This window comes from Grus americana, chromosome Z (genome assembly GCF_028858705.1).
Source record: "Grus americana isolate bGruAme1 chromosome Z, bGruAme1.mat, whole genome shotgun sequence".
NCBI lineage: Eukaryota > Metazoa > Chordata > Aves > Gruiformes > Gruidae > Grus > Grus americana.
The window spans coordinates 67122537-67135594 of record NC_072891.1 but is presented as its reverse complement, the minus strand read 5'-3'; the positions used below and the strand labels follow the sequence as shown (position 1 = coordinate 67135594).

The window sequence follows — 13058 nt, the reverse complement described above, 5'->3', positions numbered from 1 at the left end:
GGCACATTTTCATATACAATATACATATCTGTGATATATATTCTAATTGATTGCCATGTATCTAAGCTGATAATTTGAGGGAAAACCCACTCCTTAGGTGTGTCCATGACTGATAGATTGTAGATGTTATCTGGCTCTCACAATTCTTGCTTACTCAAAAGGTATTATTGTACGCATGTTTTGCTGTAGCACCTCAATATTAAATTGTGAAGGTTTTTTTAAAACAGGAGCTTGAAGTTGCCAATTTCATAGAACCTTTTCTCTAAGATCATGGCTCAGCCCATTTTTGTATTTGTCTTTATAGGTTCTGTGCCTTTGACCTTGATATTCTCTCCAAGTCCATTAATTAATTTAAACATCTCTCAAAACAGACCTAAAAAAGTAAATGTTGTGAGCAAGAGTCGTCTGTTTCTGTTTATAGAGTGGCTATGGAATATTGCTCAATTAAAGTAAACATCATGCTGAATTTAATGCTTGTTCTTGCATAATCTTTTCACAAAGGTTTGCAAACTCCCAGTACTCATAGTTAGTGAAAACAAAGGGTATACAGAGCAGCACCACTCCCTGACAACTTCAGAAGTTTGGAAACACTTAAAATGCGCTAAGGTCCTCCACAAACATTTGTTAAGAAATGATCCCAGAACTCCCAGTAGGTCCAGCTCTGCCATCCCCACTGCTGCGTGGTGCCCGAGGTGCTCGGGGCAGTGGCCATGCTGCCTGAGGGGAACACCACGGCAGTAGGAGATGTAGAGTCCGGAGGTACTGAATGTAACAACGCTGATGCTAGGAATGCTTCTGTGTGCAAGCTAGCAGTATCCTTAGGTGTTGCTTTGTTGTTTAACCTCTTTGCTCAACTTCCTAGGAGAAGGAATCCCTCCAAAAAATACCTTTCCATTAGGACAACTGTGACCTAACTCCTCTGACTGCAGCTGTGCTCTTAATGCTGGATGCTGTATGAAGGCCTGGCCCTGACAGCTGATGCTGGCCCCATTTCAGTGTACCCTGCTTTCATTTTTTTGCAGAGGCCGTGGTGTAACAGCCTTCCTCCTATCACACCGTGAAACCCTGACCTGGGTTCCATGGAGCCCTGCATCTCATGCTTTGAGACCCTGATGTCAGTCACGTTGGTTTTTTACTTATTCTTAGTCCTCAACAAGGAGAAAAACACTTTCAACCCCATGTCAGTCTCTCTTCTTTCAGCTGGTGCTTTTCTAGCTTTTTTAAAGGGGAAAATATGACAGCAATATGCCATTTTGTCTCCCTGATCTGACAGTGTTTCAATGACAGAGTTATAGGTATTCAGGAACTCACCATTACACAAAATTCCTCTTCTAAAGATTGCCCTGGGATTCCACATGCCCCTTGAAACAGCAAATTCACTTCTGAAGAGGGCTCACCAGAAATCTGTTCATCGTAAAGGAAAGAATTTGAAAATTCACTGGAAAAAAATTAAAAGATTTTTCAGGATTCTAATAATTCAAACCATGAATTATTTACCATGCAGAAAATAGATTTATATTGTCTGGATGTACTTAGGAATCAGGGCTTGGGAAGTATATTGTTCTAGCAAAGGAATAGTACGAGATAAATAATTAAAGACTATATCACTTTTGCTAAATGAAAATCTAAAAAGAATCAATCTAAACATACAGTTGTCTGCCAGCAGCTATTCCAGGTGCAAAGACATGGATTTTTCTATTGTTATCCCTTAACATGCTTTGTGCCATCCCCTGCACGAAGCATGAGCTTTGGTGAGGTTCAATAAGCCTTATAGGAGAACGGGGATTTTGTACTGGTCCTATACATGATGTAGTTTTGCCCAGAAAAAAAAAAAAAACCAAACAAAAAAACAGCTACAAAAGTGAGAAAATTGTAAGAGAGGGAAAGACATCACCAAGCAGCAAAATCATTCAAGAGATAGTCTGAATTAGGGAGCAAAAGGTATTCTTGACTTTTTGAAAATGTAACTTGAAAAATTTGGAAAAGCTCAAAATCTAAATAACTACTGTCCTGGTTTTGGCAGGGATAGAGTTAATTTTCTTTCTGACTGCTGGTGTAGTGCTGTGTTTTGGATTTAGGATGAGAACAAATTTGATAACACACTGATGTTTTTAGTTGTTGCCAAGCAGTCAAGGACAGTTTCCCATACTACCCCACCAAGTTGAAGGCTGGGGGCGCCCAAGAAGCTGGGAGGGGACACAGCCAGGGCAGCTGACCCAAACTGACCGAAGAGATATTCCATACCCTATGACGTCATGTCCCATTTTGCAGCTGGGGGCCTGGTACGGCAGCTGGGGGTCTTGCATGGTAGCCAGGGGTTTTGTGCAACATTGACTTCAAAGTGATGGCGTTTGTCTTCCCAAGTCACTGTTATGCATGCTGGAGCCCTGCTTTCCTGGAGATGGCTGAACACCTGCCTGCCCATGGGAGTTGGTGAATGAATTCCTTGTCTTGCTTTGCTTGCGTGTGTGGGCTGGAAGGCTGGGCAGCTGGGGGTCTTGTATAGCATTGACTTCAGGTGATAAGAAATTGTGCTGTTCATCACTTGTTTTCTATTTCATTATTATTACTATTATTAATATTATTATTGTTGTTGTGGTGGTTATTATCATCATCATCATCATCTTTTTTGTGTATGTGTCCTATTAAGCTGTTTTTATCTCAATCCACGAGTTCTCTCACTTTCTCTTTTCCGATTCTCTCCCCCATCCCAGTGTGGGGGAATGAGCGAGCAGCTGCATGGGGCTCAGTTGCCAGCTGGGGCTAAACCACGACAACTACAAAACCTGAAAACTATTACATTACTGTTACTCCTTTCTGAATTTCACTTTAAATGGCCTGTGTTCCTATAGTGGGCCATCATATAGTCAGGGATTGTAAGATTAGGGTCTCTAGAAAAAGCTGTTGGACCCTACATGATAGTAAAGCTAGATAGCTGATTGATGGTGCACAGTGTTAATGGCAACAAGGTAATTTTTTGAACAGGAGAATTTGCTGCTAGGTAAGTAGATTTCCTTCGTTTAAGCTCAGACGGGAAGAAAGACAACTAGAAAGCTAGGTAGCTAGGTGTTTAATGAAAAACATTAGAACTGCTTTTGATGGCTGTCAGCACATCATTCTCATCTGCGCATTGGTATACATCAGTTTAGCTGTTCTTAAATGTGACATAAAAATACTAAATGAGAAGATTTTTATCAGGCTTGATTTACATCTGGGAGGGCCTACAAGATCCTTTACAGAAAATGCAATGTTGAAGACATTCAAAACTATGTTGTTTCTGCTACATGATAGCAGGAGAACAAATTTTTATAGAAAAAAATATTTCTTCAGATAGTCAGCATCTGCTTTGAGGCCTTGGTACACCTGTTTCATCAAACTGATTACTTTTATGCTTTCAAATCTGTTTGTACATCTGCAAAGGAATATTTTAGTTATGTAGGCTTTCACCTATGAAGTGACAGAGATCCATTTTGTTTGAACATTAATTTTTTGGAGCATCAACATACATCTGGGCTGTGACACAGCTAGGCTTATATTCACATGGATACCTTGAAGCTCAAGAAGGTGGTCATGGTTTAATCCAGGCTGGCAACTAAGCCCCACGCAGCTGCTTGCTCACTCCTCCCATGGTGGGATGGGGGAGAGAATTGGAAGAGTAAAAGTGAGAAAACTCATGGGTTGAAATAAAGACAGTTTAACAGGTAAAGCAAAAGCCACACGCACAAGCAAAGCAAGACAAGGAATCCATTCCCCCCTTCCCATGGGCAGGCAGGTGTTCAGCCATCTCCAGGAAAGCAGGGCTCCAGCACATGTAATGGTGACTTGGGAAGACAAACGCCATCACTCCGAATGTCTGTCCTTTCCTTCTTCTTCCCTCAGCTTTACACACTGAGCATGATGTCATATGGTATGGGATATCCCTCTGGTCAGTTGGGGTCAGCTGTCCTGGCTGTGTCGCCTCCCAACTCCTTGTGCACCCCCAGCCTCCTCGCTGGTGGGGTGGTGTGAGGAGCAGAAAAGGCCTTGGCTCTGTGTAAGCACTGCTCAGCAGTGACAAAAACATCTCTGTGTTATCAACACTGTTTGCAGTAGCCTTATACTAGCTACTACGAAGAAAATTAACTCTATCACAACCAAAACCAGCACAATGTACAAAATGTTCTTAGTTATTCCAGTGGAAATGAGTTTTTCTGGCCTGGGACTGCATTCAGTCTGGCAGCACATCTTTGAAAATACAGCCTATGAAGACCACTGTTTTTGTCAGTATATCCCTGGCCCTTCTGTCTGCGAACCTCTGCTATAAAGAGGTCACCATCTTAATTCATTGTCCCAGTGCAGACCAAAGTGATGGCAGAAGACATAACTGCTACATCAAAGACAGCCCTGCTCTGCCAGTGTCAATGTACTCACTGAACCGAGCACTGCTCGTGTTCAGTCCTTCTGCACCACTTTTTTTAAAAAAAAACCCAACATATTGATTTTATTTTCTACCAAGAAAGATTTCTGAGCACACTAAAATTGTTACCAGAAAACAAAATGATAACTTTTATACTTATTGAATGACTTTTTTTGCTCTTGGAAAAAATAGTAGTATCCAAAAGTTGTCAAAATGTGACATATTTGAATCTGCAATTGTGCAAATCAGATAGAGCATTTTTAAATTTTATAGCATTTCAATGCATTTATAGGCTTTCTTTTTAAAATGAGCTTTGTTTAGTGTATGCCATGTATCTAGCTTGAAAAATTACTTATTCTGCCCATTTTAGTATTAATCAGAATCACCTGTGTATAAACCGGAGAAATGCATCACCTGCAAAGAGGGGGGTAACTTCTTTAACAGTTTTTCTCCCAAGATATGGATGAATGGAAAAAAATACATTCAAAGTGATCTAACAATACATGATTTTTTACAGGGCTCTTTTTCTTGAGCATCAGCCAGTGAAATGTATCCTGAGTACATATATTAATACCCTTTGTAAACAAGAAATTTGTTTTGAGCAATGTAGGGGGTAAAAACATTTTACTTGGCATCACAATGTTCAGTTATAACTGGTTTGGAATTTTGACTATTTACAGACAAGTTACAGTGTGACTTTTCACAGTATGAAATTAATCACATTGACTGTTAAAAAAATAAGAGATTAATTGGTTTTATGCAGTGTTGTATCGTTTATTGTGGTAGCTGTTAAAAATAGATAACCAGAGGCAAATAGATGTTAATGGTCCCTTTCACTATTAAAAAATCAATGTTTCCTGGATACAAAATACCTTAATGTGTTCTTTTTGCTTAAAAGTGTTTGATTTGAAAATACCCAAACAAATAAGTCCGCATTCACAAATCATCTTTGTTTTACCAGCACTTGAATTTTCATGTCAAGTTTAATAAATATTTTCTGTGCAAATTAACCATGCAGTTCAAGAAAGAAGAAGACTGGGCGAGTTACTACTTGTCTTCCAATAACAGAAACAGATATTCAGTACTTACTTTTTTCTTAAAATATTATTTTACATATATTCATGTAATTTTTTAAAGGCCATATAATCTAGGTTAAGTAACCTTTCCACAGCTTTGTTTTATATTTCTTTCAAACTTGTTGGAGAGCAGTTAGATTTTCAAATGTAAGTAATTAAAATTGTAAGCTATTGAGTTATTGACCAATACTGAGCTATTAATCAAACTAAAAAATTCTACAATCAGGGTTCAGTGCTCTGAAGCACTGTAAAATAATAGTATTTGTGTTCAGTGATGCAAGTAGCCACAATTAAGCAGTTCACTTGACAAATGGGATAGTTCACTTTATTTTGCACTTAATTGAATTGTACATGCTTGGTCACCATTGTCTCCTTCCCTTTAGTTTTGGTTTCTAGCCATTTAAACATACACATTTATTAAAGAGAGAGCAATTAAGTTGGTGTTGGCCATTGGGTCTAGAAATGCAGACATCAAGAGCTGTGCCTTAAAATGTTGTGCAGTGTAAAAATCATTTATATCCCTCTATAAAAAGTCTTACTTTTTAACAAAAACTCTGATAAGCATGTAGGACTCTGTTACTAACTTAAATCAAATGTGAAAAGGAAAAAAACTTCAATGTATAAGATGTTGATATTAAATCACTTTTACCAAACAGAAATATATAGACATTGTTTATTCACATTTTATTTTAGTTAGCAGTGGTACATGCATTTCAGTGGTCCTGTCTCTCCTTGCTGTCCTTTTCATTCTGTGTTTGCAGTCTGTTTGTAACATTCTCAGTTGAGTTTGTTTGTTTGTTTATGTTTGTTTTTAACAAACTGTGGTGTTGAAAACCTAAGTTCTGGGTTTCATTTCAAGATTGCAAAAAAGGCAGTTTCAGCCTGGATGGCAGAAACTTGCTAATTAAATGCAAATATTTTCAACAGAAGTAAGAAAATAGAAAGGTAATTGTTACATGGCGGTTACTTTTCCTCCAAAGCAGTATGAGGAATTTAATTGGAAACAATCACATAATCCACCTAGGATGCAGGTATAACAATCAGACATGCATTTGTGGGTAACACTGTAGCTGGCACCAAGAGACAGAGGATTTCATGAGTCTCTTAGCTCCGATGCGTGAGGATTTGTTGTGACTAAGGAGTATCGTGTTGAGTTTAGGAGAAGTAAGGCAGGCGTGTGATGTGCAGCGTAGGCTCACTAGCTTGCTGAGTTATGTTTTGTGTGGCATGATGCCCACAGACTCTCGGTCAATTCCTGCACAAGCATTTCACATTTTCTAAAGAGGCCATGAAGTTTTGGGTATGTGTCTCCCAAGAAAGCCACAGAGAAGTGCACCCGCAGTTCTCTTTGGAAATGTCTGGGAAGAGCAGGTGTTCCTGCCCATACGGTTTCCTGTTCATAGAAAGCTCTGACAGCATGATGTTTCTCTTTCCCTTTGCAGGCCCTACCAGTGTGGTCACTGCTCCCAGTCTTTCTCCCAGCCTTCAGAGCTGAGGAACCACGTAGTTACGCACTCCAGCGACAGGCCTTTCAAGTGTGGCTACTGCGGTCGTGCCTTTGCTGGTGCCACAACACTCAACAATCACATCCGGACACACACTGGGGAAAAGCCCTTCAAGTAAGTACTTGAAGCCAGCAGCATTTGCCAGCTGAGATTAGAGAGGGACATGCATCGCTGCTATGCACTAGCATCACTGGTCTGTACCAGCACACAGTTCCCTTGAAAGCCAAGGTCAGACCTCCAGATAAATCCATTAGTGGTGTGGCTAAAATCAGGATTAAACCAGGCTTGTTTCTGGCTGCCTTGCAAGCCCTCAGCAATTTTCTGTCCTCTGATGAGAACTTGCTTGTTTTAATTAAATGACAAGCTGCTGCAGAGAACCATAGCGGAAGATACACTCAAGATGGCAACAGGCTAAGCTGTAAGAACATTAATATGATTCTTTAATGTCTATATGCTAGAGGTAGATGGAGCTTCACATAAAAGCTAATTTGGATCTAGTTAAATATGGGGGAGAAATACACATCTTTTTTTAGTCTCAGAATCACTGCATAGAAAATGTAACTCTGGCTTGTGGCATAAGTTTACTAAGATCATAATAATAAATTGATAGTGTCCAGCTGTTAAAATTACAAGGAAGAAAAAAAAAAAAGAAGTCACCTGGTCAAGGTAGTTTTCAATGAAACACACGCTGCTTATTTCTGCAGTTACTCTTTATTGAAATTAAAGCAAGCATATACTTGATTTTCAGGAATTTTCCCTCTACGGTCACCTCCAGCCATAGCACAGCTGATGCAGGTGGATTTTACCTTCTGTTGTGCAAGACTCTGCCTACCTAACAGCAGGTGTTCTCCAAGACGGAATACAAATTTTCCATATTTGTATCTGTATCGTTGCTGAACTTACAGAGAGAAGTTGTATGGATAGTGTACCTGGAACAATTTTACTTTTGAAGAAAAATAATGTATTGATATCACTTCTTTTAGAAGATATCTGATGGTCCTAGGAGGAATGGGAATAAGTGTAGAAGAAGGTGTGTGTCTCTCCCACTTCTCCAAGGATTGTCTGTCCTCTGTGTACTTTTCTCCATTTGTCTGTCTTTTCCACTTTTGCCATACTGTGCTCTCAGTCTGGTTAATGTAAGAGAGCTCAGCCATGGGGCTTGTCAGAACCCCTCATAACAAGCTCAGCAGAGATACCGGTAGAGATGCTTTGCCTCCATATATGGTTGAAAGGAAGTATAGCCTTCATAGATGTCTCTGCTGGGGGCAAGGGGACAGAGCAGGGAACCAAATACTGCGTATCCAGTATAGTAGAGTGTGCATACCAGAAATCATGGCTAGAATAGTGTTGCAGGTGGCAAGGCACGGCAACTGAGAGCATTGAAACATCAACTCCTCTAGAGCCAGTCTGTTGAATGCTCAGAGCCCATAGAAAGTGAGCCAAAAATAGTGTGAGCAATCAGATTGATTTTATCTAGTTGCTGTGTAAATAGATTTTAGTAATTAATGGAAGAGGTTTCCAGGTCAAAATGGAAAATAGATTTCTTTTAATGTTAAGGTGTTACTTATGTGTAACCTTGTTGACTCCACTTAATTTTTTTCCTTAACATCCTGTTTTTGTCATGTTTCCAATAGATCTGCTATTTTGCCCCATTTAGAGTCATTATTTTTCCCCTTTGGTTTAGTATTTTTTTTCCCCTTTTCCAAAATGGTCTTGACTACAGCACAATTTCATTTGTGAAAGGGCTTAATGTATGTACTACAATTAACCAGTGGTCTGGGATTTGTTTGTTTGCTTATGGTGAGGTATTTAAGTATTCCAGTATGTATCTGCCCATTCTTAAAGGTTCAGGGCAGAGCAACAAAAAATGTGGATGCTTTGTACTTCTTTATGATGTATGGCATAATTTTATTCTTGTAAGATTTTTATTTAGTTTCTTCCTTAAACTCAAGAAACAGTAGTACCAATTTCTCTCTGGAAGACTTGTTGAAGTATTTGCAGTGAGCTGTCTAGTAATTTCACATGAAGCTAAACCTGGAGCTGCAGATCGTCCCACCCCTGCTAGTCAGATAAAGGGACTCACATATACGCCCTGATGCTGCAAGCTGTTCAAAAGGGCAGATTTGCTTCCCATGCAGGACTGCCTGCATTTGAGAGGAGGGGCAGAAAACTTACTAGAAACTGATCCACCCTCTCTGCTGGAGGAAAAAGAAACAGCTGCAGCTCATCTTGATGTCTCATCGCCATTTAGATCCTCCTTTGAAAAGAAGGGGTCCGAGACCTGGTATTAAGTAAGCTTAGGAAAAAAACCTCAACAAATTCTAGTATATAAGAACCATAAATGGGACAAACAAAATTTCTGTCTCTTGATCATGCAATTTAGGTTTTAAATATTTGTTTACAAAGCGATTTTGAGTGTACACTTACCAAAAAAAGTGCAAAATGGAAGAGTCTGTTGAGGTAGGGTTTCTGTACCTCAAAAAAGTCTGTATTTGTGGTAATGTACATACTTCTGTTAAATAACATTTTTACTATTAGCAAGAGCAACCATGTATGGATAGTGCTGAATTACTTAAATTCTACCTAAGTTATTTTAAAAATAACAGGTATGATTTTAAAGGTATTACTAAGTTCAATTTCATAGGTGAAAATGGGCAGTCAACTGGACAATTAACTTGCACCTACTGTGAGTGCAGTCTCACTGCAGTAAGGCAGTTATGTTTGTAAGTGGTATTTATACAAAATACAGTGTGCATGGATTAGGCAGGCAATGTCAAAAACTAGGTGTATGTACACATTGTTTTCTGAAGGTGTTTTTAAAAACAGTGAACATAGAGTGACAGTATTTTAAAATAATTCAAATTGTTATTTAAGAGGATGTCTGTGATTGGTTAAAGAGCTTTTTCTGTGAGAAGGCGCTTTCTTTGTAGGTCATAGGTAACTTTGGATGTATGGTGGAAGACTTTTCTATTTACTTTTCGTTACAGATAACAATGCTAAGTGAGGTTATCTGTAGTCAAAGCTTTAGCTGCATTGCCTGGACTGCAGGTCCAGTTAGAAGAGATTTCTTTTCATGTCATCACAAGCTATCAAGTCAGCCTCACCACTGTAAAGTTTTTGTGTATTCTTATCTTACTGAAGTCTCCACTATGGCTGCTAGTCTTGGAACAAAGCTCTTAAGCAAATTAAAAGGCAGGAGAAAAAGGATAATTATTGGCCATCCCCATTTTCTTAAATTCTTCCCTCACCTTCAATTTCTGCAAAATTAAAGATTAATTAAGGAATTTTCCTGCAGAATGAGAGTTATGCAAACATCTAATATTCAGGAGTCAACCAAAAAGAATTAGAGAAAAGATTCTTTCAGATGGGGATAACCTAGGTGTTTTTAATTGTTTTTTACTGAAATGTAAACCTGGGGAACATTAATTTCAGGTTGAATATAGATGTTGTACCTGAAGTGACATCTCAGCTTTGTCCTGGTTTGTGTTTGGGTTTTTTTAACCCTTTCAAATTATTTTAAAATTTAGTGTTAAATGCAGTTCTTGAATGACATCTTAAAATGTATATTTTGGAAATATCAATTGAAGATATTTTTTCCTGAAACAAACCTTCAGCATTTTCTTCACCCAAAGCCTTTCAGGCTTTATGTCAGAGGTTGACATATACTTGGGAATTAAACCATTTCTGTCTGTAATCCACAATGTCAATGTTTTGAAAGCACAATGAAGCAAACAAGCAGACCAGTGACAATGAGGGCTATCTAACCAAACTCAGAAAACCCAGTTCCTTAGAAATATCCAAAAACTGTTGATGTTCATGTTGTTTGTGAATTTAGGAGCCATTTTATTTACCACCCCCACCCAAGGAAATTGCATAGGGAAACCTTGTGGTAGAATGAAGTCTTGTGTTTGATGAGGTTGAATGTTGTAGTACAACATTGCTCCTTACAATTAACATGAAGGCGTAGACATATTGTAAAAAAAGGTAACATGGATCCATTTTTCACTAATGACATCTAATTGTGTGAGGACTTTTAAATTGTTTCTTTGGATCTACATTGTGTCAGGGGCTGTTTAAATTATTCTCAAATGCCATCAGATAGCTTAAGTGGAAATTAAGTGGTCTCTCAGTTAATAGGTACGATTATAGCCAATACTTGTATTTACATTTGAGGCTTAATCAAAAATTTGGTATATGTGTAATACCCAGGCTTGGGCTTGGGCTCAGTACTTTGTGAGCGGTGGCGGGAAAGGTGGACTCTTTTCCCTTTCTGACTACTTTGGCTACTATTCAACCTTCTAACACAACGTTAAACATGTGTGGTTTGTAGTATAGAAACACGTGCACAAAACCATGCACACACATGCTCACCAGTCTCATAAACACAGGTCATTGCAGTCGTTGCTCTGCTATGACAGGCTAGGAAAGGATGGTTGATAGAGGGAAAGAGTACATCACAATTCAAAAGAAAAAATATTCCTGCTTTTCCTCTCATTCCTGCTGACCATGAGATAGTTATGCTGACTGCCGTGACACTATTACCTCCACCTACACCAATCTGCATCAGGCAACAACTTCTCTGGACCACACTGAAATGTCAGGGGTCTGGTGCAAATCCCTGCCTGCAAGCCAGGTACTTACATATCCAAAACTATAGTCCTGAAACCCCATCCACACACTCTGTGTGTGCCTAGAAAATACTAGGCACCTTGGGTTCTATCTGAAGATTACCCAGATACATGAGAAAGCCAGGGCAATTAGGTGCTTTGCCAAAGGCTTTGTTCTGACCTTTGCCCAAGGGCTGTATAGTGCAGACAGCACAGCCTGACCAGCAACAACACTTGGCACCCACATCCATCCTGTCTGAAGGGCAGACGTTTGTAGCAAGAGATTTATTCTTTTCTGGTCTCTCTTTAGCATCCTTCTTTCCTGTGTCTGTATCAAAGCATCCCAGAACAGCCTGTAGCTAGGAAGTTAGAGCACTCAGACAGAAGAAGCTCGTGGATAAAAGACATGAACTTGCATTTTAAAGGAATACAGTGAGACTTACTCTATGCTTTCAAGAGCAATACAAGGTGCTGAGTGAATGCTGTGCCCAGCTCTAGGCTCCCAGGCAAGCTCCAGAAAGGGTAAGGAGGTCTACCACAGCTTAATGGCCAGCAGTTTTAATGAGTAACTCTGTCTTTTCATCACCTTATAGTCTTTCTCTGATTCCCATATGACCCTTAGGCATCCTGATATAGTATATTTCATTTATTTGGCCAGGCACTTAGAGTCAAGTGTTGCCACACCTGATTTTGCAGGTTATTTTGCAACTATTACCACTTACAGCTTGGTTAGGCAGGGATCCAAGCCTCCTATTACTCGGTAAGCAAAGCGCTTGTCTTTGTAGACATCAAAATAACAAAACTATCAAGTTCAAGTAGATGGCAATATCTCACATAGACTAAGTTAGCCCCTCAGCCTTAAATTTTGTTCTAATGCCTCTGTGATAGACAAATATATATGTATATAAAAAATAATACAATAATTTGCAAGTTTGCCAGGCAATGAAAGGTAGTATATTTTGACACACTAATCCAGTAACTAATCAGTTTTCTAATAAACAATCAGCAGTACACTAATGTGTCATCAGCACTTCAGGAGCTCTGGAGAGTGGATGATCTGCACATAGACGTTAATGAATACCCCAAAAATCATTAAGTAATCAATACTTCTGAGTTATTTTCATTGAGCTGATAGGTCTGATACATTAAAGCTGACATTTTACATTTGTCAAGATCACAGTGCAGTTTTTAACAGTGGAACAGGCTGCTAAAAATATTCCATGAAAGACAATCAAAGAAACACAACTCAAAACGTCTTGACATTTTAGATTGGTACAGTAGCTTGGATGAATGAGTCTGTAATGTCTGTGCTAAATGTTCATGAAGCAGAACTTTCTTACTTAAAATTACTAATGTGAATAATATTCCACAATTATGCATATGCGTAAATATTTTTCTTTTCTTTTCTCTGTTTTTTTTTTTTTTGTAAGCAGCTAGATCAGTGACAGTTCACTTTCTATCATTCACATCAGTG

The 13058-nt window shown here is 38.9% G+C and overlaps 1 protein-coding gene across 1 annotated transcript in view; it reads left to right on the top strand.

Annotated features, from left to right (window-relative positions):
• The window catches only part of PRDM6 (PR/SET domain 6), a 79248-nt gene that overhangs the window by 60835 nt on the left and 5355 nt on the right, over positions 1 to 13058 (top strand). Inside the window, exon 7 of the mRNA XM_054809847.1 lies at positions 6915 to 7091. Within this exon, the coding sequence (XP_054665822.1) occupies positions 6915 to 7091 (177 nt within the window). The remainder of the gene's footprint in view (positions 1 to 6914; positions 7092 to 13058) is intronic.